The 27,959-nt window shown below is 47.1% G+C and overlaps 1 protein-coding gene across 1 annotated transcript; it reads left to right on the forward strand.

The window, feature by feature from the left end:
* The first annotated feature begins 742 nt into the window (after positions 1–742).
* On the forward strand, positions 743–27,828 carry BEST1 (bestrophin 1). Its single transcript, XM_006274924.3, has 10 exons — positions 743–1,056; positions 8,840–8,999; positions 13,468–13,562; positions 14,016–14,249; positions 17,485–17,639; positions 18,346–18,423; positions 22,563–22,715; positions 23,508–23,588; positions 24,720–24,871; positions 25,335–27,828. Exons 2-10 carry the CDS (start codon positions 8,845–8,847, stop codon positions 26,530–26,532), a joined length of 2,301 nt encoding a protein of 766 aa, XP_006274986.2. The 5' UTR covers positions 743–1,056; positions 8,840–8,844; the 3' UTR covers positions 26,533–27,828.
* Positions 27,829–27,959: the final 131 nt, after the last annotated feature.

Genomic DNA, 27,959 nt, shown 5'->3' on the forward strand with positions numbered 1-27,959 from the left:
GGACAAAGTTTGAGCTGACTCAGGAATGGATGAAGAAATGAGTGGTTGGGATAAAGACAGTGTTTAGAGATGTTACAGAAGCAGCAGGGCCAGCCAGATACGGCATCAGTGTGCTATATTTTAAGGTGTGGGAAAGGACACAAGGAGCTGAGAGTGCCACTGGGACTGCAAACTGGGGAGAGGAGGCCAGGAGCAGTTATTAAGGGGGATAAAGAAGACAGGGAGAGTGGAGAGCTTTGGGAACAAGGGTGAGATGTTCACTGTACCACATAGAGTTCAAGGTAATGGTGGAAAGAGTTGTTGGAGGGGCAAGATGGAGAAGAAAGACTAAACAAAGAGGAAGAGATGGGGGCTAAATGGTAGATTGGACATTACAGGCATGGTGACAGTAGATCGTTGAGCAAACCGGGTCAGCCAGGGGCAGAGGGTGAGATGAAGCAGGGAGTGGGTTGAAAAGGAACATGGATGAAGGGAAGGGGAATGAGAAGCCACTGAAGACAACCCTGAATGAGCAGTTGTGCGATGGAACCAGAAGAGCAAAGAGCCATAAAACCCCAGGAGAGCAGAAGCCTTGAGGGTCCTGAGGGAGAGACGTTTTACGGCATTTGTGGAAAATTCCTTCTGTGATTAATCTCCAGGGTTTTTGAGAAACCATGACGAACAAAAAGGAACCAAACAGGAAAGAATTAAGAGGGAAATGCTTCTCCTCTTGTGCCGGGAGTTAGCAGCAGCAGCCCGCCAGGCAGCCAGCCCTGCCTCCCCCTCCTCCAACCACCTCTATAAACACACAAGGCTTACTCAGAAGATTAGAAGGGAACAGGGTAAAAGACAAGAGTCTCTTTTGTAATGGGAGTGAGATTAAGGCATCAAGTGACCAGCTACAGCTCCCAAGGGGGTTTCAGGCTCCTTAGAGCCCTGGATCTTCATCAAGTTCAATTCCCCATGAGCCCAGGGAGCGGTGGGCGAAGGAGGTGGCGTGTGCCACAAAGAACCCAGCCAGAACACATGCAAGACCAAACTTCATAAGTCTGCAGTGCAGTCCAGGAGCTGGTGTCTGTAAGTACCTGCAGCCAGGGGTGTGGGCTTTATGACCTGGGCTAAAAGATTCCCTCTGGACTGCCAGTCTTGTCTATCTGAATATAGCACTTGTGGCAATTCTGCATGTATCTGTTGTGTACCCCACATCTGTCTGTCTGTGATGAACTTATGATTGCTGTAGACTCTGTCCATGCACAATCTATTGGAGCTAGTTCATATCGGTTGGCATGCAGGTGAGATTGTTATTTTAAGTGGAATGACCAGACTGATTGAGTGAGTAGTCAGGAGTGAATATGTGGGGAAAAGGGCAGGCAAGGTTCTTTGGGGAGCTGTGATATCTTTTATTAGACCAACTAAATAGCTAGAAAAAATGGTTTTTGCAGGCTTTTGGGCATGAGCACCCTTCTTCAAGCATTGGGGAAAATTTACCTTGCTTATTTAGAGACACCGATTTTGGGGTGTGATATGATTTATTGAACCAACTGTATAGCTGGAATAGCGTTAGACAAGCTTTTGAATGCAAAGCATTCGTCTTCAGATCCGAGGAGAAAGGCAAGCACAGCTACAACATCACTCTAACACTACCTTTCTTATTTAGTCAGATGCCCAGGCATCTGCCATTGCAGCCAATGTAGGAGGTGATCCTAATATGCCAATCCCAACCCTGGTGAAGCTACTTCATATCACATCCCCAACTCTTCTCGCCCCCAGAAGAGAGCCAGCTACCTGGTTACATCCTGTGGCATTTCCAGAATAATAGGCAGGATATTAGAGAAACTGCCGTAACTGTTTTTAGCCAAGGGAAAAGGCACTGGAAAATGCCCCATATCCTGTGCCTGTAGCAGAGGAATTGAATGGAAGTGGGAAACGTCCATTATTTACATGGGAAAGAGCTGAAGTTTCCATGTTTGGTAAAAATTTATTCTGCATTTGAGTTATGTGATGAAGAGTCTCCCTGGGTGCTTTCAAGATGCAGAACACAGACATTCTAGCCAACATTTTGTAAGCTCCCCCCAAGATAGCTACATGAGAATGCATACTTTTCTGACATATGTCTTACATGTGTGCCAGTTCAACTACAGTTGAACTTTAGAGATTGCCCTTCTGAATCCAATACTCCATATAGAAAACTATACAAAGATTTAACACATACAATCAGTATCTAAAAACTAGGAGCCAACCACATGGCTGGCTAAAGCGTTGGTTGTGCAGGTTCCTAGTAAAACCACACAGGGTGAGATTTAGGGAATTGTTATTAAAGTGCAAGACAATGTTTTAACTGAAGCAGTAGCAGTTATGGGAATGTTACTAACATAGGTTATACATGTGGTTGTAGGAAGGAAGGGCTGGTTGTTGGAGCAGGCAGCAAGGCAGACTTTATAGTTTTCCAGGTCCTCTGCTGAGGAGATTAGTTGAAGGTACTGGCATTTGGATTCATGCTTTCCCACATACCTGCAGTTCAGGGAAATCCTGAACAAGCTTATGCATTGGGCAAGATTCTCTTTTACCTACAGATCATCCTATTCCGCCCTGCTCAAGTCCCTGACAAATATATTAATTGGGCATCATCTTAGCCCTAAGACAAAATTACACAGATCAGTGAGCATTACGTTTGCATGAATTGATTTTCAGGACTCAAATAGGGTGTGATAGAATTACACTAGATACCTAAGACCATTTAGACATGTAATTGGTGGCACAGGTTTTGGCCCATTGCCAGCGTATACAAGAATATGTATATGTGCATGTGTGTATGCATACGCTCATGCACTGAAGCTAATAAATTCAGGTGTGAAAAAAGCTAGTACTTACAGATTTGGATAGCTATTCATTAATCTGAAAAAAAAGTATCACCTTTCTACCTGTATAACTTGTATTATTCTGTCAGACAAAGACTGAATGGCTACTTCTGTACACTGTGTTTAAGGTGATGTAACTTATGATTAATAATAAATTATCGAGTATTATTCACACTAGAGGCTATGCTCTAAACCTAGCCACTAGACAGCATCACTGCATTAGAAAAAACTGGAAGGACTTCCTTCACTGCCCTGAATATATTTTATCTCCCAGTATAATTGATTTCAGGTTATTGTGATGTGAAATCTACTGTTAGAGGGATGATGCTGGAGTTGGACATCCTGCATGTTCCAGGCATGTTCTGTCTCCCAGTGCTCAAGCATGACATTAGGGGGAACTATGCTGCCTGAAACACTGTATATCATAACCTGGACGCAACACCCAGATAGAGCCTAAGGAAGTCTGCCACATGAAAGTTATGGACAAATAAGTCAAAAAATGTCCAGGAGCCTCCTTGTGGCTTGGTAAAGGACATTACTTTTCTTGTATCTGTCCTTGCCCTTTTTGAGGTTACTTGCTAGGAATAAACTATGAACAAGGTTTCTGTTTGCAAAAAGAGACAGTTTTAAACTAAACTGATGGGCAGCAAGGTTTGAATATGTTTACCCTAAATATCTTAATAAATTCCTGGTGCCAGAAGCTTGTCTCTTATATCACATATGTGCAGTCTAATTAACTAAGGATGAATTTTGATCATCGGCATTCCCAACAAGCTGCTCATGAACTGAGAGTACTTTCTGGATGTGAGTCACTGAATTATTTGAATGGTAAAGGTAAGGATGCCTTAGGGTGATACCTTTTATTGAATCAACTGCATAGTTGAGATGGAGTTAGACAAACTTTCAATTGCAAGACGTTCTTCTTACCTTATTCTTATTTGAATAGTAAAGAAATTATAGAACATCATAGGCAGCTCACATGTAATTCATAGATAGAAAAGGAGGTGATACTCAGCAAATGAGCAACAAGCTGTAAAGTACTCCCCAATCTCTCTATGCTATGGCATGGTTGGAAATATTTGCCCTCAAGCTGGGGTATATTCTGTCCTCCAACTCCTCATCATGGCTCCAGGGACATGTTGGTTGTAGATGTGCAATCTTTAATGACCTAGTTCTTCCTCCCTCACTTCATGGCATAAGGTGCTCTGTACTGCAGCAAGTGATGTCCTCCATAATATTGATGTGCACCTTCTTCCTGTACCCAAACACAGCATTAAGAGAACTGATGTTGTGACACTGCAGGCAATGCTCTTCACAAGTGACACTTGGAGGAATGTCCTCTTTTCTCCCCTGTATATTAATTGTTCTCTTTTTTTCCTGAATTTCTAGAGCCCTGATCCAGAGCCCATTGAAATGAAGGGGAGTCATTCCACTGACTTAATGGATTTTAGTTGAGTTCTTCTGGTTCTTAGTACCAGTGAAAGTTTTCTGACAAGTAGCAGCAAGGAGTGCACCTTGGACTGAAAAGATAGCTCAGCACTACCTGCGCTTATTCAGGGGCTGATCCTTTATTTTTTTAAGTCAGTGGACAGACTGATATCCTAGGCCCTATGCTGAGGGTGTCAGCCACAGGCCAGTTCTCCTCTGCTAAATACTTTACTCCACAAAGGTCAAGAAACCACCTCCAGCAAACAAAAAAAAAGACAGTGAATTGAACAGTACCGCAAATACCAGAAAGCTGTGAGGTGCTGGCATTCATAGATTCATATTCATAGATTCATAGATGTAGGGTCGGAAGGGACCTTGTAGATCTTCTAGTCCGACCCCCTGCCCTGGGCAGGAGAGAAAACTGGGCTCAAATGACCCCAGCTAGGTAACTATCCAGCCTCCTCTTAAAGACCCCCAGGGTAGGAGCCAGCACCACTTCCCTTGGAAGTTGGTTCCAGATCCTAGTCACCCTGACTGTGAAGTAGTGCCTTCTAATGTCTAGTCTAAACCTACTTTCTAGCAACTTATGGCCGTTATTCCTTGTTACTCCAGGAGGTGCTCAGGGGGAGCAAGATCTCTCCCAAACCCCACTGGTCCCCCCAAGTTTATGGATGGCCACCAGGTCTACCCCCAGCCTTCTGTTGTGAAGGCTGAACAGGTTAAGGTCCCTTAGCCTCTCCTCATAGAGTCTGCCCTGCTGTCCCCAGATCATGTGAGTGGCCCTCCTTTGGACCCTCTCAATGCTGTCCACATCCCTCCTGAAGTGCGGCACCCAGAACTGGACTCACTACTCCAACTGCGGCCTGACCAGTGTCGCATAGAGGGGAAGGATCACCTCCTTGGCCCTGCTTGTGATGCATCTGTGGATGCAGGACAAGGTACAGTTAACCCTACTGACCATGTTCTCGCATTGTCGTCCCATGTTCATCTTGGAGTCAATAATGACTCCAAGATCTCTTTCTTCCTCCTTGCTTTTGAGAAGGGAGTTCCCCAACCTATAGGTATACTGCTGGTCCCTACTGCCCAAGTGCAGCACGCTGCACTTGTCAGTATTGAATTCCATCCTATTTTCATTTTCCCAATGCCTGTAACCTGTCCAGGTCCTACTGTAATCTGTCCTTCCCTTCTAGCATGCCCACCTCACTCCAAGATCAAATAAGGTCAGGCCTGGAGGATCAAATAAGGTCAGGCCTTTGAAGGAGGTGTCTGTCACCCAAAGAGTTGAGGAAATTTGCAGAAGAAGGAGTCATTAACCACTGGCAACTTGCACTGCCCATGCGTTCCAACCTTTACATTTTCCCATAGGACCAGTCATACTAAAGGAGAAGGACTCTCTCAATGGCTGGCATGCATGAAGTAGGTTAGGAAAGATGATAGGAGTGGCTTCTTCCTTCACTGTCACACCTTGCCTCATTCTGCATCTCTTATCATCTTCACCCCCACTTGCTTTCATCAAAGAACTACAATTTTTAAAGAAATGTTTCATGTTCCCAGTCAAATGAAGTCCAAATCCCTGAGTCAGTCCAGGACCATACTGGCCCTACAACCAGCAAACATCCTCCACCAGGGACTTCAGATATTTCCAAAGGCTTTTGGCAGGCATCCTACACGCAGGCCTGAGCCTGGAGGCTTGGGGTTTGAATGTTCCCAAGTTTCACCTGCTGTCAGCCATATGGCTGCAGGAGCAAGCTAGGGAGGGGCCTCCCATTTCCATAAAACGGGCTTTAAGCCCAACCACTTTGGCAGGTACTAAACCATGCCAGGAGAACAGTTATCCCTGGGAGGGCTTAAGGAAAGCTGCCTTCTTAGATCCAGATTCATAGCGTTTCCCCTGCCATCAAAGAACTACAATTCAAAAAGAGCTTTTGTCTGTGGGTGGGAATCTGCTTCCGAGGATCAACATGCTTTGCTGTTCTCTGCTGTGTTTAAACTACAACCATTAAGTCCTGGAGAGGAGCCCAAGCCTAATTTAAACACAATCCCAACCCACGTTTCCCTTTCCCTCATCCTCGCTCTCTCACCTTCCCTTCCCCTCCTCTACTTTCCTGCTCTTACTTGTTTGAGTAAGTCTCCAGCTTCCCCCCTTTCTACCCGACATTTTTCATCTTTTATCAATGTCTCACTCGTCCTTCACAGACACCCTTTTTTCCCTTTCTTTCTCACTTCTCTCCCCGTCTCCTTTCTCTTCCCTTTATCCTACCTTCTCTTTCATAAATCATGTTCACGGGCCTCTGAAACCTCTTCTTTGGAGTCTGTGTTAAGACATTATTCCCTCTGCCTCAGGCACTCTGCCTCAGCCCAACCAGGAGGTGCAGTTTTTTCTCTCAGTCTTGTTCCCATCTGCAAAGATTTTAAGTTAGTTATGTCTCCTCTCTCAGGGATCCTCACAGAGCAGGGAAGAAAATGTGAAGCCTTTCACTTCTAGATGATAGTTTAAGCCCAGCCCAAGCCACTTAGTAGCTGAACAGTGATATTACCCAGAGGAGACTGCTTTGAGGTCTGTTAATGTGAGTTAGTGCTCCCAGTCAGGTGTTGCAGGAAAAAGCAGGATTCAAATCTAGTTCAGTTGGATTGACACGACACCTTATTTGATTAATGACAGAGAGGCTTTAATAACTATACCACACACAAGCTATAAAACTAAATGACAGAAAGACTCCTTCCCAGTATTCAGTAAATGAGCTATCACAAAAGTCCTAGTATATTTTAGCTGCAAGAGTGTCTCTCACCAATGCAGGCAGGAAGCGATTCAGTCTTTGCAGCCTTCACTGGCCATGGATCCATCACCCAGAGTGATCAGCTGGGTGCAGGTTACAATGCTGCAGTGATTTCACTTTCTCTCCTGGATTGCACACTTTCCTGGCAACTCTGTTTCATTCTTATACTGTTCACTGTATAGCTTCAAAGCATTCCTTCTTGATAGTTGGTCGATTAAAGTCCAAACAAAGTAGGTAGAGAGGGACCACCACATTACAACTGCTAACTGCCTGGATCCTGTTTTGGGTCGTCTAGTTGTGAAACTTGTTTTTCCAAGCTTTTGATCAGTTCGGAGGTTATGCTTCAGTCAAATGGGATGGATTTTGATCGACTGAATGGAATAGCTTAGGGCATTGATCACAGGACACTGTCTTGGGTAGTTGTTTTAACAATGGCGCAGAACTCATAATAGTTTGTACCGGTGATGGTCTATGGAGACATTTGCAAAACCTCAGACAGATATTGAATGCCTGTTCTGAGAAATATGCCTTAATTAAGGAAAGATGTGTCAACAAGGAGGATACAGTCACGTAGTGATATGCAGTTATTTATGAATGATTTTGCATAATAAAACATTGGTTACATTTGCAACTAGCACAGGAGATTAAATCAATTGGAACTGGTTTATTTTGCATGGTCCCAGGCACGATCTTCCGTTCTTGTGCAAGATGCACTGTTATTTTAATTTGCTCATTTAAATTTCATGTGTAGGTCCAGCTAAGCTTTCTGAGTCATCAGTGTGGACCTGGAAAAGAAGGAGGGATGGAAAGATAAAGCTGGCAAATCCCTTCTCATCTTTGTGGCAAACTGGATTGTGCTGGTAACTGTGGGAAGAAGCTCTTTACAAATGCCAAGGATTTCACAGAGGAAAGGGCCTGAGCACTCCTTTCAGTAAGACTCGGACACATGATGATCATCCTCCCCCTCATCACCAACATTCTCTCTTCTTTTTATCAGGCATCACAAATATTGCCGGACTCTATGCTCTGCTATAGTTCTCGCTTACGGGTTAGGTTGCTAGCTAGAGATCTATCATACAAGACCCATCTGATCCAGAATTCTTGCACGCATTGTAAGGACATTTGAAGATTCCTTTGAAAAGAAATATGAAAGTGTATTGCGTTTTTTTGTTTGTTTGTTTTGATTTTTTTTGCAAGGTTCATTCTTCCTGAAATGGAAGATCCAGAGGTGCCACAGGCATTCAAGTATTGAGCCCTTGGGCATGGTATAAACACGAAGATCACAAAAGCATAGACAGACAGCTAGATAGTTAGATCACAGAGAGAGCTAGAGCTACTATCTGTTCTCTACTGGGATGGACTTCTAGAGTAGTCTAAGCAAACTAAGGCAGTTAAGTCCAATTCTATTCCACCCTGCTCAAGTCCCAGAAAAAAACTGTTCATACCAAAAGTGGGTGGCTCCTCCTCCTCCTCACTGCTTTTTTTGCAACTCAGTCATAATACCAAGATGATAGTGTGTTGCGAAAGGAGATGCATTCGTGGATTTTCAAGTTGAGTGGAAAGGAATCATATGTGGGTGCTTAAATTCACTATAAGGCACTCAATGGTTGGGATAGGAGCTGTCCTCTCCAGTGTCCCTTTATCAATAGCATCCCTGTAATGCACAGAAATCCATTATTAGCTCACTCAGATCCACCATCTGAAGGACTTGCTGTAGCTCTCCAGGCCTGCCCCTGCCTCCACCCCCTTGGTAAGATGCCTGATAGCCTCAGCTTGTGTCTATTCTGTTTCTAACAGGATCTATGATGACGGTGACATACACAAATCGTGTGGCTAATGCCCGCCTGGGCACTTTCTCGCAGCTCCTGCTCCAATGGAAAGGGAGCATCTACAAACTCCTCTACTGTGAGTTCCTTATCTTCATCACTCTCTACTTCACCATCAGTCTCATTTACAGGTAAGCTTCATCTTTCACCCAGGCCCTGAAATATCTCTCCAGATTCTGCCTGTCATTACCATGGGTGACTGGGCTGTGTAGAATAAAAAATAATTATATGGGCAAAAAGGAACTGAGCAAGAAACAATTAAAATATATCCTGGCTATATGAAGTGGTATCAGTTTACACAAGAGGGGAGACCTGCTTCCTGGATTCACATAGATTTCAAGGAAAGAAAGCTCCTTTTCTATTGCTTTAACATAGGGTGCTGACAGATGCACAGGCCCCTGCTCTAACTCATGGCACTTTACATAAAGCAGCCCCTCTAACCTAACAGACATTCATCTATTGGGGGAGGGGGGGAGAACAGACTATCCCTAATGCACTCCGAAGTGGAGCACGTTCATCTGATCCTTCATTTAATGAGGATTAATTTGTTGTGAGACTGACCACTTTTAAAGCACTCTGCATCTGTGCATGTGTCATGGCACGGCTGTAGAGTGCTTTCAGAGGGGCCAATCATACAACAAATGTAACTTCTGTCTGCACTCATAGTTTAGCACAGGGGTGGGCAAAATATGGCCCACGGGCCGAATCTGACCCACCAAGCCATTCTATTTGGCCCACAGGGTCCCCCCAAAGATTAGATAATTAATATTTATCTGCTCCTGGCTGCCTGTCAAAGATGACAGGAGTCAAGGGCAGTAGGATCCAAGGGGAGCTGGCAGCAGGATGCAGCAGTCCAGGCCTACCCCACCCTCAGCCATTTCCCTGCCTTCCTGCCCCCAAACTGCTCCAGCACCATATGGCTCCCAGATGCATGAACAAATTGCGGGAACATGGGGTCCTGCACCAGTACCCCAGGGTGGGTGTATGTAGGGAGGGACTGTGTGTATATAGGAAGGGACTCTGTGTGTGTGTGTGTGTGTGTGTGTGTGTGTGTGTTCATACGGTGAATCCTACATGCACACCCCACCATACACACTCATCCACACACCCCCTTGCACTGCCATACATGCAGATCCCCACATCCCCTCACACACCCCAGCCATCCTTTCCCCCAGACACAGCCCCCCACAAGCCCGATACCCAGCCACACTCCACATATCCACACACCCCCCACACACTCCCTCAACCCACACCCACACCTCCCACACCTATCCACCCCCCACAGGCACACCCATGCTCCACATACCCACACACCCACAGCCCCCCACAAACCTATACCCACCCCCCACAGTATATAAGAGTAATACTTAATTTTAAGCTATTATATACAATCACCTCTATGTACACTACACAAACACATGTAAACCAGGACATAAAATATTTTTAAAAATCAAATAATGAATGTTTTAGATGTTTGCTTTTTAGAATATAATTTGGTATTTTTCTGGTTCCAAGATGGCAACCCCCCTTGCTAAATGGAGTACTTCCAGGGGCAAGGGTAGGGATTTCTGGTGGCAAAGGTCAGGGGTCAGGGGGCGGGACTTCCAGTCACAAGTTGGTAAAGAGGGGGGAACACCTGTTAAGGAGCGGGGCTACCCATGCAGCCCTCAACATCCTGCTGAAACTCAGTAGGCGGCCCTCTACCCAAAATAATTGCCCGCCCCTGATTTAGCATCTAATGGCTCTTCCATGTCAGTGGGGGTAGAGTTTTCTCCCAGTCCCTAGTGAAACATACATGAGATGACCATCTTCACAGAAGAAGGATGGTTACTCCTTGGTGGGACAGCGAATAATCATCCCCAGAAGAGCAGTTCCTGGATCCATGGATGTAAACAAACAGGCTACACATATACAGGGGCTACTCCATCCCCCAGCAGGGTGGTTTCCCTGAATCTGGATGTGAGGATTCAGTTGGAATATAGGCAGGACAACTAGGATGTCAGAGGATGGGGGTACAAATTACCAGATCAACAGGTTGGAGCCTGGTTTGGTGGAGCAGGGAGTGTGGGACCCAGGTCCACAGGAGCTGAGAGGGGAGATCCAAGAGAGACAGTCTGAGACATAAGCTGAGGTCAGGAGCCAGGGGTCAGAGAGCTGGTGCCAGGTTCCAAGCAGAATCTGAGATCAGGGTCAAGGAAGCCAAGCTGAGTCAGGATGCGAGGGAAACTAGAGAGAGCAGAGCCAGCACCGAGTTTCAGGGGAGATCAAAGATCAGGGTCAGGAGAGCCAAAGTTGGGGTCAGAAGAACCAGAGAGAACAGTGAATGCAAGGCTTGCTAGAATAGACTGAGGCTTTGTCAAGGCATGCTTGCAGCCTGATGCTGCAGGTGTGCTTACAAGGGGTGAGTGGCACTTTTGGCAGCCAATCCAGCTGCAGAGAACTGGGGCAGTTACATTAGTCAGGGATCAGTGACAGGTGTGGTAGCTCAGGTGCTTGGCCCAGCCAAGCAAGGCATGTGTGATCAGAGACCCTGACACTGGGTATTGGGACTGTAGCAGGACTGTAGATGGGCCCCAAGGGTGGCCATGATGCTCCCTGGTAGAAGCCTTAGTCCTGCCCTGCTCTGACTCTAGCCTCTCAGGGTCTCACCGTACTGCCTCACCTGCCACACTTGGATGGAAATAATACAAAGGGGAGGCTGCCCTCCAAGCCTGGTGAGCTCTGGGTGCTCTCTTTCTATATGCTGTCCTCCTTGGGCTCCAACTGACCTGGCCAATTTGGGGCTCCGACCCCATCATGTACTGCCTGTTGGCCTTGGGGTATTGCCTTCAATCACTCTGGGGCTCTGACCCCCCTCAACACCAGCTCTCCCTGCAGGGCTCCAACTTCTGTTGATACTGGCTCTCTATGTGGGGACCAGACCCCTCTGGCCTAATGGTTTTATAGGATAAAATTGTGGTCTCCATGCTCCCCTACAGCCCTTCCTATGCCTTGCAGGTTTTATACTGTCCACAATTTTTGTAGAAGCCTCAGGCAAAATTCTGGCTGCAGGCTTCCAGCCCTGGCCCACTTGTTCAGACTTTCTCAGCCTTAGAACCTCACCATTGATAACACTAGGCTCAAGGCTTTCAGCCCTCTCAGCCTCTCTGGGTCTTGTTCTCTGGGCCCCTGGCCCCATCTCACACATTGTCCCAGCACCGGGAGTCTCTGATCCAGGCAAGGCTGCTTGCACTCTCTGTGCCAGCCCCCTGTGGTCCCTGACCCTTCCTGGGCTATGTGCTGGGTGCTTCTTGGGCACTCCTGTGATCTCCTTACCACCCCTATCAGCCAGACCCAGTTCTCTGCCAGTTATTGATAAACCCCTTCTGAGTCTCTCTGGATCCCAGCCACCTCCTACCCTTTGGCTGCTGGCTCTTTGCCACTCCTTTCTGTTACAACACAGGCCAGCAAGAGTTCTGCTCCCAGTGGGAGTTAGGGTCAGACTGAGCTCTCTGGTTGAGGTGCCAGGCTTTTTGTACACTGGGATCCACCTCTTTTGAGTCCCATGGCCTTGCCCTTGAACAGAGGTTTCTAATTAACATAGTATTCAGCCTGCCTTCAGGTGTTGTGGCCAGTGCCATAACAATGAAGTTTGGTACCCAGGGCAACCTGCAGCAACTGCCCGCTCTTGCCCCGCACACAGATTCAGGGGGGCACACGCCCCTCCATGATTGCCCAGGAGTGTACGCAGCAGCGGGAGCTGTCCTTCCCCCATCCCTGTGCTCCTCCAAATGAGTAGCTTGTGGCTCAGTCCCATGTCCGGCCCCGTCGGGGCAGTGCCTGTTGGCGCCCCTTTGCTTCAGCACCGAGGGTGGTTGCCCCACTCACCCCCCTCATTACGGCACTGGTTGTGGATTAAACTACTGAGCTGCAGCCACTGCTTTCTCCCTTGCTGTTTTTCTCTCCTAGTGGTGTTCCCTGGTTGCTTATTCTTCTGCAGCTGGTCTCTGCCCAGCTTCCGGCTGCCTACTGGTTTGTCATGGAGTCTTTGGAGGGAGGGGGACATCTCTGTTTCTTATGGGGGAAGTCAGTGAGCTCTTATAACTTAAGTGAAGGTGTGTCTCTGTAATGCTAAGCCCAGAAAGCAGCTCTGATGTACACAGAATGTACCTGTCCACCTTGCCATCATTAGAGACTGTTTGAATGGGAAACGCTGCAACAGAGGTTTTGGATGATTTCATCCTCATGGTAGTGCTCAACCCAGCTCAGCAGCACTTCTCTAACATCAAACAGCATCTCTGCATTGACCATCATGGCTCTCCTAAGTGGGATATTTACATATTGCCCGTCAAGCCAGACAATTGCTCATTTGCCACAAAAATAAGTCCTGAGCTGGCTGGTGGGTGATTTCTTTTGGCAGGTGTCCTGAACAGGATGTCATCATGTGGTGCCTCCTACAGTGACATTTCCTTGTTTGATCAGGAGCGTGTTTCCCTTGGAAAGGCCCAGGTTTGCTTTTCTCAGGAGACTCCCACACAGGCAGGGCTGAAGAGGGCAGTCTTCTGCATAGCTTACAGCCAGAACTGTGCCCCTGACTGTGCCCCTGTGTCCCCTTTTCAGGCTGGTCCTGAATGAAAGCCAAAGGCTGATGTTTGAGAAGCTGGCTCTGTATTGCAACAACTACGCTGAGCTGATCCCCGTGTCCTTCGTACTGGGTAAGAAGCTTCACTTAGAAACACAGGGCTGGGAGAATGAAGGGATGCTTTCTCTTCCTCCCCAACACTGTTCTGTAGGATATTGGGATGGGGGGGCAGGAGTTCCCCTGCCCTCCTTCTTCTAGAAAGGCCTCCAAAGAGGGTGGTCCCTCTCTGATCACTTCTGTGAAACATGAGACAGGTGCTCCCAGCAGACAGCATTTTTTCTTTGTATGCATAGAAATATTTAGGGCTTTGCTCGAGGGCAGGGGACCTAGGCTCTGAATGCCAGCAGCACCCAGCCTGTTGGAAGATTCCTAAGAGAAAGGTCCCTTTCTGCGTGCTACTGAACATGCCTGACAAGATCCTTGCAATGAAGCCTCTCAAGCTTATGTAGACAGATAGACTTCTCCCCCTAACTCTGCCATGTCAGGTGGGCATCTGAATGGGCTAACTTGGCCAATTCCACTCCAGGTTTCTACGTGGCCCTAGTGGTGTCTCGCTGGTGGGCACAGTATGAGAGCATCCCTTGGCCTGACCGCATCATGAACTTGGTCTCCTGTAATGTGGATGGACAGGATGAATATGGGCGCCTCCTGCGGCGTACAATGATGCGCTACAGCAACCTGTGCAGTGTGCTGATCCTCCGCTCTGTCAGCACTGCTGTCTACAAGCGCTTCCCAAGTATGGAACATATTGTGAGAGCAGGTAGGTACCAGCACCTTCCTTCTGATGTCATCATCCAGAGGACAAACTATAGTCTTGGGAGTGCAGCTGACTGAAGTGTGTGAAAAATGACTGTGTGGCTCATAAAACAAATGAAGATGCTCACTAGAACACTTGTGACTCAAAAAGTCAGAGTTGGGTAAGTGGTCAGTGAAACCCAAACCAACCTGCTTGCCCTCCACGAGAAGTCGAACCACTAACCATTTGGGGGCGTAGGCACAAAATCTCTTTTCTAATCACAATTCATTTTTCCATTTTTACACACACATTTGTCATTGTACAGCTGGTGGGGTCCACACAGATTAATTCCACACGACAAGAATATAGTAACTTATTATTGCAGGATTCCTGATACATTCATAGCAGCGGGCTCTGGTTTGTTACTGTAAGGTTGCCAAGGAGCACTGGATCACCCTCATTCCTGCACCCACTTAAGTCAGTGGCTAAACATCCAATGACCATGTCGCCCAAAATCTGTTAGTAGACACTTGCTTATGAATTCTGAGCTTCGCTGAGAAGATGAAGGGAACCACATTGCAAAGGGCCAACAAAGCCAGCCAGAGGCTGGACAATAGGACTTAAATGTACACCTGCAGTGTGGTGATATTTTACTGGAAGTCAGGGTAACTATTGCACATATTTATGCATTGGTGGGGAGGGGAAGAGGGGGCACTACTCTTGCAGGGATGGTTGACTGGCAGCTAGTGATGTAGATACTGTCAGAAAGAAAATACACATTACGAGAAGAATGAAAGAAATGCAGAAAGACAGATCAGAATTTTTACCTGCTAACTTCCAGGTGTCTCTCCATACTAGTAAGGCTCAAAAGCAGTTTCAGCTCATTCCAGACTTGTTTCCCAGGTGCTGGTGCTATCTAGTGGCCACTGAAGGTCACTGCTTTTCACTAAACTGCCTACATTTTCCACCTCCTTTCCTATACACCAGGGATTGGCAAGATTTGTGGGCAGAGTGCCAAAAATACCTTCAACCTTGACTTGTAAGATGTTGACATGCCAAGGGTGGAAAGCGGGGGAGCCGTGACGGGCCTGACCTTTGTTGTGGCAGCACAGTCCCAGCCCCTTCCCTGAGATGTGCATGCCAAGCAAAATGCCTTTGCGTGCTATTTTGTGACATGGATGCCAGGGGTTCCCTACCTCTGCTTTAGGCAAGTGTGTTATATATGGATTTCTTTTGTCAATCTGACAGTGAGGACCTTGAATATCAAGTTTCATTTTAACGTGGAGCAGCTAATAGTAAGGGGAGTTCTGATTGCAGCTTGGGTATAGAAAACCCCAGGAAACAGTGATGTGGTCATTAGTTTCATCACTTTTTAAGGTCAATTTGAGGATTTTGATTTCAACTGAATGGGACCAATAAAGAGGGGGTGTGCTGAGGATCAGAAAGGAAGTGATGCAGCTGTGTTAATACCATCTCTCATACCAACTATGTTACCTTTAGCAAGTCAGCACTTCTCAGTGCCCCATTTTTTTCAATCTGCAGTTTCCCCAAAGGAGATTACAATGCTTCTCATTGTGATTGTTTAGTTGTGTACAGTATTTGTGCAGCATTGTTTTGGAGGCACTCGTGGGTAGAATGTCCTCTGTTTTTTTCCTTGTCAAAGAGCATGCTTGCTTGATGTGAATAACCCATTTATCTAGCCTTGTCCCCCAAGCCTTTCAATTAAAAAAATACCTTTTTCCAGAGCATCATTGAGGGACAGAAAAAGGAGAAGCACCCCAGGCTTCAGGATTTACACTGCCTGGGAGAGCTCTGTATGTACCTGAGACCTAGACCACCTTCATTGGGTAAACAGAGTCATTGCAAGCTACTCAGGAGAATGCTGTAATTTCAACAGCACTGGCCTTGCTATTGTCCTGATCCTCTGCTCTAAACACCTAGTAAAATCTGAATCCTTCATGCACCATCAGGTGTTGCATACTGTATGAAAAAGGCTCTGCCATTCATGTCCATTGTGCTGTTTGCCAAGGTGGTGACCTGGTGTGTCTAGAATTTTTTTTTTTACAAGGAGAGGCTCTAGGCCTGGAGGGCCTGCAAACAACTTTTCAGCCAGTCCCTCGTCTTTGTCCTGTCCTGTTTGCAAAGCTCTCAGGATCACTGAAGCACACAAGCTTTCTCACCTTGCCAAGATGCAGGCCTCAAAGAAGGACGTCACAAAATACCCAGCCCTTAAAGATATTCAGGCTGGAAATACCCTAACCCAGGGCTGTCCAACTGGCAGGGATTAACTTGTGGCCTTTGGGCTTCCACCCAGCGGCCACTTCTCCCCATTGCTCTTACTGGTGTGATGGCTGGGGTCTGGGCTCACACTCCCTTGTCTGACTTCTTCTTCACCTGCCCCAGGGGGGCAGTATGGTGTGATGCAGCCTGCGATGTGAGGGCAGCCCAGGGCCTGGGAGCTCAGAGTGGGGATTAGGAAGTCCACATGGTGCTGTGGAACCAGAGGTGCCTGTGGCCCCACTAACGCAGGTCATGCAGCATACAGCCCTCAACTGCTTAGAAATTGGACAAGCCTGCCCTAACCCAAGGGCAGCACCTCTTCCTGTACTGGGTCAGGTCAAAGGCAAAAAGCCAGCAGGCTAATGTGGTTAAAGCACACAGTTTTTATAGCCAAAGGCACACAAGAGGGTGATGTGGCTAACACCACACCATCTCTCTTTGAATCCCCAGTCTGAAAAGCAAGGTATCCAGACTGAAAAGAGGTGGTGGAATCTCCATCCATGAAGGTTTTTAAGACCTGGCTAGACAAAGCTTTGGCTGAGATGATCTAGTTGGAGATGGTCCTACCTTGAGCTGGAGGTTGGACTAGATGACCTTCTGAGGTCCCTTCTAAACCTAATTTGCTATGATTTTATGATCCCTTTAGCTAGGTCAGCTGGAGGTAGTCTATGGCATAAATTGAGAGCAGGTCTTCAGCTCCTGCCTCTAGAGGCACAGCAAGACACCTTAACTGCCATGGCTATCCTGGCAGGGACCAGGCAGACCCAGGAACTGCAGAATTTCCTTGACACCATGAGACCTTCTCTGAAGTGTGGGTCCCAGAACAACAATTTGCTTTGCTTGTATTTTGGGCTGCATACCCCTGGCTTCCTTCTCACAAGAGCCTGGGTTTTTCTTCATGTGCCATTGAGGAGGAGGGGCTGTGGCTTCCTGTTGTCCTTGCTCCCGCACTCATCCATATCTCTTCTTGTCCATGTAGGCCTCATGACACCAGAAGAACACAAGAAGCTTGAGAGCCTGCATTCCCCCCACAACAAGTTTTGGATCCCATGCGTGTGGTTCTCAAACCTAGCTGTGAAGGCACGGAATGAGGGCAGGATCCGGGACAGCGTGCTCCTTCAGGGCATCCTCAATGTGAGTCCTGGAAAGAGCAAGTGCGGGGGCGGGGATCTGAGAGCAAGCAGCCCTGTCCTCCTTCCTGTGTGCAGCTAAGGGAATCACTGCTGGTCAGGGTGAAATGGGGCTTATGGAAGAGCCTAGGAAGAGCCTATCACATCCCATTATGCATCCACTTCTGTGTGCCAATGAATGGCAGAAAACCAAAACCCTCTCACCCTGAGGAGATATGGCATGGATGGATGGAAAGGATTTTCCAGGGCTTTGTATGGTAAGCTAGTTCAGCAGGGGCATGGGGGAGCCTAGGCACATAGCAATGAAGATATGTGGCTCTCCTCTCACTTACGTTGCTTCACAATGATGTAGCTCCACTGACCCAAGGGGAGCCACTTCAGATCTGTACCAGTATGAGGAGAGAATTAAGCCATGAGTCCCTGTCCCATCACCAGGAGACAAAGTCTTCCTCTAGGACAAGCAAGCCTGATATCCCACTGTTTCTCCACTGGGATGGTAGAAATGAGGGATGCTCAGGACCAAATAAATCAAATGACTTCCTCCCTGTATGTGGGAGATGTGTTTGAGCATGGTTAAGATCCCCTAAGAGGAACAGTGCAGGGTAAAAAGTACATGGGGTGGGCTAATATGACGTGACTGCTCTGGGAAGGGAAACAAGGAGATTTATGGTAAATGGTCCAGTCCTTTTCTATTGTTCCTTACTTGTCAGGAACTAAATACTTTGCGAAGCCAGTGTGGGAGGCTCTACGGATATGACTGGATCAGCATCCCTCTGGTCTACACTCAGGTGAGAGCATGCACTCAGTGTATTCACTGTTCTGATCCTGCCTTTCTGCCCCACAGTTTTGTGGGAAATGACTAAAATCAGAGAACTGACATGCTGAGAAACTGGCCAGACTCCTTGAAACACACAGGAACCCCCCATACATACCTATGTACAGACTCCATAGTACATACCCCACAGGCATATAGACTTCTCTATATATCACATATACACCCATACATACATACATATTGGACATAAGATATGTATGTATGGGTGTATATACATATGTGCCCGTGACAAATAGAAATATTTATGGATGGACTCCATTCCTTGTGCACCCATACATGGACTCCAATATACCCACCTAAATACCCACATTCATATCTCCACATTACCATCCACACACACATCCCTACACACCTTCTTCTTTGGGAATCCCTCACAGTCAAGAATGATTGGATTGTCTTCCATGAATGCCTTATCTGCGGGTCCGAAGATGGCTGACAAGGCTGATCTGGGATCAAAAAACTCTGTTGCAACTTGGGCACATGTTTCCATGCTGGCTGGGTGGCTCCAGCTTCTTGATTTGCAACACACTGTTTCTGCAGCTCCCACTTCTCCATCTGCTGTTGTCATCATCAGGTTTCCAAGTACTGAGATCCTTCCAACCTACTTTTCCTCCATTTGGGGCAGTCCTGGGCAATAGACTCTCATGAGATGATGTCAATGCTGCATTTTTTTCAAACTGGCCCTGAAGACATCCTTGAAGTGCTTTCTCTGCCCTCCTCTTGAGCCTATGCCTTGGCTGAGCTGGGACAATAAAACTTGATTCGGGAGTCTGGAGTCAGACATCCAGGTGGTGTGGCTGGCCCAGTGAAGTTGATGCCAGAAGGCCATATATATACGCAGAGCCACACACAACCGTATAGATCGCCGAATAGGCAGCCCCACATATACAGCCAAAGCACTTGTGTATTTCAGCATAAACATCCATCTAACATGCACACACACACACCCTTCTGTTCCTCATATACCTGACATGCAATCCACACATAAACACAAGTGCCATGCAGAACCCAGAAGCAGGGGCTTTCAGGGAAGCACTAATGCCTTGAGGCTTGTAAGTGGGCAGCCCAGCACCTGCCACCTCTCTGTGGCTTGTGGTGCCAAGGATGCCATATGACATGCACGCTGCTTGGGATGGCAGTGCCCTGCAGTATATAGAAGGACATCTAATGTGATACACCCAGTGCAAGGAGAGCAGGGCCTTGGGTCAGGGATTATGGCTAGGGCTACCTGTTGGAACTCCCCTTGCAGGAGGATGGAAGCAAAGAGAGCTGCTTCCATGGTAAAGGTTGAGACTCTCCCATGGATAGATTCATCCTCCCAGAGCCCGTAACCTTCCCCACAGCTAGGCAACCCAGTTCAGTGCAAGCTCAGCAAAGCAGGCTTAGTCCACACTGTATCTTGCTTTCCAAGCACCCACTGCTAACTTGCTCCTGGCCTTGTCCCATCATTAGCTGAATCCCCACACACTGCTCTGTGCAGAAGGCTGTGACCATGTTCAAGGATACCTAGTCACCCCCTGGGCAGAATGCTGGGGGGAGCTGGCTCTACTAGTGCAAGGCAGTAGCCAATGTGTCCCCACACACAATACACGCAAATGTACTTTATATGTTCACATGCATGTGTACTCCTCTACATATATCCACCCCAAAGACTGTTTCCTCAGGTTGTAAGTGAACCAGGCTCTTCCCTCCTAACTATTGTCGTGGAAACACACACAGAGTACTTTTGGGTCAGGTCAGCAGAAGCTTTTATTCAAAAGAAACTACAGCTGTAGGGGGAGTTCCAAAGTGACATGGATTTCCCAAGCACTTGGAAGGGGTCCCCCCCCCAAGAGCAAAATCAGGAGGCTTATATACTTTTTAACAGTCGCTTACAACTCATGTGATCATATAGTGAAATTAGCATGAAAAGCGGCTATAATATTACTTCATTATTTCTTTGCTGTTATCAGGATGGGAATAATGGGGGAGGTAGGGTTAGTTCACAAACCTCCTTCTTGCACCTGGAAATCTACTTTGTACATACTTTTTTTTTCTACCTTCAAGGCCGCGGTAAGCGAAGCATTTGCAGAAGAGTTACAAAGAACAAACACTTGCCCTTATCTGTTCTACTGTACCGAGCCAGCAATTCTACACAAAGCGGTTATGTCATCTTATAACTAAAATAATCAAAGTTTAAGGCATATATTTTTTCTGATTCCACACTATGCTGACAATGAGGACACTGCTTTCAAGCTGCTGGAGAATTCAGCATGGGTTGAACTGGGAGGTGCCTCCTATGTTCCTGGTGGCAGGGAGAGCTGTTTATCTGAGTAAGACACACTAGGCCTTTTAACCATTCAAGAGCTTCCTGGCCTCAGGCCGAGGATAGACACTGTGGCAGGAGCCCCCTCCTTTGTCTTGTACAGTCCAGTTACTCAGGTAATGCTCACTCCTGTTGTGAAACAAGGAACTAGGTGACAATAAAGGAGGAATTTATTAGGAGCCCAAGCAGAACAGAGCCTCCTGGAAACCAGGGGCAAAGACAAGAGAATATCACAGTCACACACAGTCACAACTGTGTCTTAGGTGGTCACAGCATGTGAGACAACACTGTGTCACCCCTTCTCATGCTCACCTGCACCGTGTGCTACTGCCTTGCACTAGTAGAGCCAGCTCCCCCCAACATTCTGCTCAGGGGGTGACTAGGTGTCCTTGAACACGGTCACAGCCTTCTGCACAGAGCAGTGTGTGGGGATTCAGCTAATGATGGGACAAGGCCAGGAGCAAGTTAGCAGTGGGTCCTTGGAAAGCAAGATACAGTGTGGACTAAGCCTGCTTTGCTGAGCTTGCACTGAACTGGGTTGCCTAGCTGTGGGGAAGGTTATGGGCTCTGGGAGGATGAATCTATCCATGGGGGAGTCTCAACCTTTACCATGGAAGCAGCTCTCTTTGCTTCCATCCTCCTGCAAGGGGAGTTCCAACAGGTAGCCTTAGCCATAATCCCTGACCCAAGGTCCTGCTCTTCTTGCACTGGGTGTATCACATTAGATGTCCTTCTATATACTGCAGGGCACTGCCATCCCAAGCAGCGTGCATGTCATATGGCATCCTTGGCACCACAAGCCACAGAGAGGTGGCAGGTGCTGGGCTGCCCACTTACAAGCCTCAAGGCATTAGTGCTTCCCTGAAAGCCCCTGCTTCTGGGTTCTGCATGGCAACTGCTATTTTAATTACACAAAATAAAAAAAGCCCCAGCCCTCATGGTAACAGAGAAAAGCTTAAAAAAAAGACTATTTATTAGTCTTTCAATATTATTTCAAGATCATTTCCAAGAGAGAAAATCATTTTTTTTTATGTTGTCATATTTTATCTTGTGTTTTTTGTGCCAAGATCATAGTTTTGGGGAGACTTGCTCATGATTTGGTGAATGTTCGGGGTTTACAACACTACAGGCATTCTGTGTGTCCTAAATGGGAATATTAAGGGACTCTTTCAGCTGGTCTATACTGGTCTACATTGGGTTCAGCTAATGACCAGAAGCAGAAGTCCAAGGATCTGGAAGGCAGCCTGTAGTGGTGGGCTCATTTGACCCTACAAAGTCTTGCTTTCTAAACTCATTGGTCTGTAGGGAAACAGCTTTGTCAGACAGCCAATGGCTTTGGTGTGCAACCATGGGCAGGACATTCAGCAGTTGCATGCGTCAGCTTCCTCACCTGCCCTTCTCAGGGTATTATGAGACTTCTTTTCCTATGTGCTTTGTGATCCTTGCCAGGGAGTAGCAAAGCACTTGCACAACTGTCCGTGATTTATCTCTCCCCTGTAGTTATATGTTCATTTAAGAAACAGTACTGAGATTAAATGCAAGGTATATGAGGGAGGAGTGGGGGTTACATATGAAAACCGCAGCAGAAAGGCATCTCTGTGCATAGAGACACCATCCTTTGTAAACACTAACCCTAGCAAGGCCACGGGGTGAGCAGTCCTGAATAGCTCCTCAGCTCAAAGGCTGGTGAGGTCAGAAGGCTAGTAAGGTCAAAAGGAATTGGGGGGGAAGCAAGCTGGGAACTTATGCCTGCCTCTGCTTGTTTCCTGCTGCCCCCATCCCCACAGGTGGTCACAGTGGCTGTTTATAGCTTCTTCCTGGCCTGTCTGATCGGCCGGCAGTTCCTGGACCCAGCCAAGGCCTATCCCGGCCATGAGCTGGATCTTTTTGTGCCTGTCTTCACCCTCTTGCAGTTCTTCTTCTACGCTGGCTGGTTAAAGGTGAGTCTAAGGACATGCACTCTGAACCGCAAAGACACTTCTTTCTACCTGGGAAGCCTGGAATTGATTTCCAGTCCCAGGCAGAAGTTTCTCAAACTGCCTTGAGGGCTGCCCACTAGACTTAATGACCGTAGTTCCAAGCTGCTGTGAAACAGACCCCCATTCAAGTGCCAGTGCCTGGCTTGCTCTCTGTAGGCCAGCTGAGGCTGGGGACAATGCTGAAGTCTCCTCCATGTCTGAGTGCTCCTCCCCCTGCAAAAAAATCTTAGCTTCAGCCCCTAAACTAGCTGGGCCTGAGCAGCTGGGACAGGGAGCTGGTCTGGGACAGGGAGCTTCCTTAGTTCAGATTGGGAGTGGTCTGCAGCAGTGGCTCCAATTGCTCCAGCTTGGGATGTGGCAGGAAGCTCTGTTGGCCCAGCTGGAGCATGGTCTGAGGCACTGACTGCGCTGGCCTTGCACAGCATTGCCTTGTGGCCACCCCTAAGTCTGAATCCAGAGACTGCAGTGACAGATGAGAGAGACTTAGCTGTAAGGCTGTTGGGCAGAACAGAGTAAAGAGCAAATGTATACCTTACCATAAATTCCCCTGGCAGTTGCCGGACTATTAGCACATTCTTTTTAACTCCCACAACACTGCTGATTCAAAACAGTAATGTCAGTTTAAATACATAGCTATTTATTTCCAAGGTTCAGCCCAGCCTTGTTCTGGGGCCCAGTAAACCCACAGGTCCCCTCTCAGGGAGGGGAATCCAAGCCTCATCAATGACCCTTGCCATTGCTGTCACTGCATAGGTGGCTGAGCAGCTCATCAACCCATTTGGAGAGGATGACGATGACTTTGAAACCAACTGGCTCATTGACAGGAACCTGCAGGTAACCACGGGACCTGATATCCCACACAACACAGCTTTTAGAAAGATGAGGGCAGCACCTGGCCGCTCAGAAGGTCTCCAGACACAAGGAGGGAGGCCATGGGTGCACTGTCCATGTAGCATCTCCTCCCTGTCACTCTTCCATCATGCAGGGGTGACAGACAGCAGGTCTTGAGGCCTGGGTTAATTCTTCTTTTCTCTCTTGCTGAAGGGAGTAGGATCAATGGCTTGAAGTTGAAATAAAGTAGGTTTAGATTGGGTATTGGGGGAAAAAAATATTGTTAGAACAGTAATGCAGTAGAATAGACTGCCAAGGGAAGTTGTGGACTCTCCATCACTGGAAGTGTTCAAGAGGTTGGACAGCCACTGGTAGTAGATAATAGAGGTGTAGCCATGTCTATGTTCTACTATGGTTATTTCCCATGCTTGGAGGCTTTGCTGGTGGTCCCCCTCCCCTACTTTCTACTAAAAGTGTCAAGATATTTTTAAGCCTCTCTCAGAGGCATTGGATGTTGGCTGCAGCCACAGCTGAGGATTTTGATTGGGGTGTGCCAATACTCCTGCTGGGACTTAATGCTGGAGGTTCCTGGCTAGGTCTTGCCCCTTTGCATCCCATGGTCAGATCGATATGGGCTGTGGGGGTTTTTGCATTCCTCTGTAGCAGTGGATCTCTTAGGTGTACATTAATGACTGCCTATAGAGCCAGGATGTTGGCTACTGTGGTTCCCCTGCTTTACCTATAGCAGGTTAGGGTTTTATGCCTTGTGTTGCATCAGGGCTGACGGTAGTTTTATGAAAGGTTTAGATTAGGGATTTGCATACAGTGGTTTGGATAGGGATGATTCCGCCTCAGGCAAAGGGCTGGACTAGACAACCTCTGGAAGACCAACCCTTCCAGCCCTATTTCTCTATGAATCTATGAGAAAACAAACTAGTAACTCTTAATCCATGAATCAAGCCCATTGCTTATCCACTTTGCTCTCATGTTTACATCCCTTCCCTACTCCTTTGCCATATCAGACTGTGAGCTCTTTGGGGCAGAGTAAAAGTTCCCTTTGTTGTCAATGATAAGCTATGCACAATTACAACATTACTTCCCTTGAGTCTGACAATCCCATCACCCCCCTTACAGGTCTCCCTTCTGGCTGTGGATGAAATGCACCAGGATCTTCCCATTTTGGAGAAGGACCTATACTGGAATGATTCCGACCCTCAGCCACCTTACACCGCAGCCACTGCTGAGTACAAGCGGCCATCATTCCTTGGCTCAACCTTTAACATCAGGTGGGTGAAGCTAAAGGCCACTAAGTGAAATGACTGATGGCATCTAGGTGCATACTGGACTTTACACAAGGCAGTGCAATACAAGAGTAGTAGATTTCCTTTCCTTTGGATGTCAGTGCTTTCAGATCCTCGCTTGGGTGTGGAATCACAATGAGAGACTGCATCTGCATTGCCCAGGGACAGACGTTCACCATTCTCAGTCACAAAGTACTTGTGGTCATGTTCTACCCCATTGTGTGCAATGCCCCCTCTTCCCGTCTGTAGCCTGAGATTCCCAGTCCAAGGCCCTGCTATTACATTCTATGGTAGCATAGGGGTGGGACTAAAGTTTCCCCAAGCTTGCCTCCCAACCCAATCTTAACTGACCCCTACTTGGTATTCTGCCCCCTCCCCACAAGAGGAAAACCCTATATTGCATTCTCAGTGAATTACTGTGTATAGCAGCCTGTTTTGCTTCCCCCAGCATGCAGAAAGAAGAGATGGAATTCCAGCCACTGGAGCAAATTAAAGAGAACGAAGAGGCAAACCACTCTACCCCATTGCTGGGCCATCTGGGCCGTCTCCTAGGTGTCCGCTCACCCAGTTTCTCTAGGTCCTCTTCCCCAATGAACCTACTACGCAGGAGGAATGACCCCACATCTCCCTTCCCTCATTATTTTTACCAAGATGTGGGCAAACATGGAAGCCCCCACAGTGTCAATCAGCACAGGGGAGACTTCTCCCATCCAAGTTCCAGCTCTCCTGACCAGTGGGACGAAGACAGGAAACTGAGAGAGTTTGAGGCCTTCATGTCAACCCCCTTCTTCGAGAGACCTGGATTCTACAGTGCTCCACAAACACCCATCAGCTCTATCCCAATGATCTTTCCCTCCAGACGACCAGGCCGCAAGAAGCCCCCTGCTCTCTCCAGCATCGCTGCATGCTCAGCTTCTCTGAGAGAGAATTTTGCCAACTCTTCACCTTCAAGAGCTAGTGACATGGACAGAAGCCAAAGTTCCCTTGGTTCTGGAGTTAAGGAAACTTTTGTTTGGCCAACAGAACGAGGCAGAGCCTGGGACTCCCTGGTGGTGACAGTAGAGGAAGAAAGGAACAATTTGAACAGCAAAAATAAAGAGGCTGGCCCTATCAGGAGTCCAGTTCAGTCCACCACATCAGAAAGCCCCAAATTCCCTTTCATAGCAGAATCTCCAGACTGTGAAAAGCAGGATGGCTTCAAGAGCCTGAAGAGCGTGAAAGGCTGCCGACATCCCCGGCTGACTCTGGAGAACACGGCACCAGTTGGCACCCCAAACTCAGATCACCCCAGTTCCTTTCACACACCCAATGGTAACAGCCCCCTTTGCTTTTCTTTCACACCAATGACCTCCCCTGTGCTTGAGAGATCATCCTTCAGAAATACTGGCACTATTCCTGTCCCAAGCTCAGATGATGCACCTAGTGCCCCAGACCAGGCTTCTGGGGAGTTGCCTGGGACTACTAGAGATATAAGAAGTGAAAGTGCAAGTGCTCAATACCCCAAGGAGCAGAAGAGTGCAGAGAGCCCCTCCCCTAATGACTCCGGCATTTCTTTAGCAGAGGGTGACTTTGTGGGGCTGATGGAAGTGATAATGGAAACTTGTGAGAACGTTTCTGATGAAGAGAAAGCAGAGAGGTACAGCTAACAGCAGAGAGCAAACCGGCTCATTCTAACTGCTGAAATACCTCCTATGCTGACAATTTCAGTTGCCTTTACATCCAGCTATATTGGTGCTCAACATTATTACAGGTTTATACAGAAAAAGTACAGAACCATACCATACGCTGGCAGAGAGCTTCAGTACCCAAATGAAAGACTGGACTCCTAGCACTAAAGACTCACCAGCACTCACCCTACTGCAGTAGAGCTAATGAGAACTATTCCGAGAACATCACTACTAACAGCATAAGAAAACCCTGCTATGATTTAAAAAATGTGAATTTTAAAAAAATTATTACTTTTTCATAAATAGCAAGCCCCTAGGAATGAAGAATAATTGACCTAGCATCCACCTGCAAAGAACTTGAGCACATGAGGATTAAAACTAATATATTTGCCAAGCACACCTGCAAACAGTCACTGCATTATAAACCCACAACACAACTCAGTCTTACTATTGCCTGTCAAAAGACCAGATGCAGAGATAGCGTCTATAAGGGGGTACATACAATTGTAATGAAACATGATAAATTTTAAGAGAAAAAAATATTTCAATAATCAGGGGCATATTATTTGCAATATGAATTTAAGATGTATTAGCAAAACTGAAGGTAGTTTATGACTTTAGGATTCAAATAAAAAAGGGGATTAAGCAGAATAGCAGCTGAGGCAGAGAACATAAAGGGCTGTGACATTGACTGCAGAGTCCAACCACTTCTTTCCAAAGTTTTTACTCATTCACTGTTCATCCCCATACAACTACTGAGTCATTGTGTTATCATTAGAGGTGGCAACTAGAGGTACTTGGAGGATAAATATTAAAAAAAATGGGGGAGTGTGTGGAACTTGGCATATGAATTAGTTACACATATATCCCAACATGCAACCTGACAAAAAGAAGTAAAAGCTGCAGGTGTTTCACTTCCTCATTCTTGTTCAGAGACATGAGCAGCAAACCAAACATGCTACAGCAAAAGGACACAGATGCAGCAGGGCAGGAAGTCTTGGAAGGTTAGCAACTGACTAAAGTTTATAGCCTCTTATTAACTCTTCCAAGTCACAAGTCTGTCCTAGTAAATTTTTCATTTTACATTTGTTTTATCCCCACTATCACCCCTGCACCACACACCCCCAGTAAAAGGAAGAAACCTAGCATCTAAAATTAGCACACTCATCTGCTTTCCCAGATCTTCAGCACTTAGACAACCTGTGAACTGATGATCTTTCTAGGAAGTACCTATAAAACAATTTTCCAGAACACTCATTAAAGTTTTATTTTGAAGTCTAGTGTCACAAGGCAATGTATTCCCTGTCCCATAGGTGGCTTCAGAGGATAGCTGTGCTTTCTCTTCTATAGTCTCAAGGTCACACCAATCTTAGGAGTCCCCTGTGGTTCAGTGGTGGTATTATCCT

Source organism: Alligator mississippiensis, chromosome 2, assembly GCF_030867095.1.
Source record: "Alligator mississippiensis isolate rAllMis1 chromosome 2, rAllMis1, whole genome shotgun sequence".
Classification (NCBI taxonomy): domain Eukaryota; kingdom Metazoa; phylum Chordata; order Crocodylia; family Alligatoridae; genus Alligator; species Alligator mississippiensis.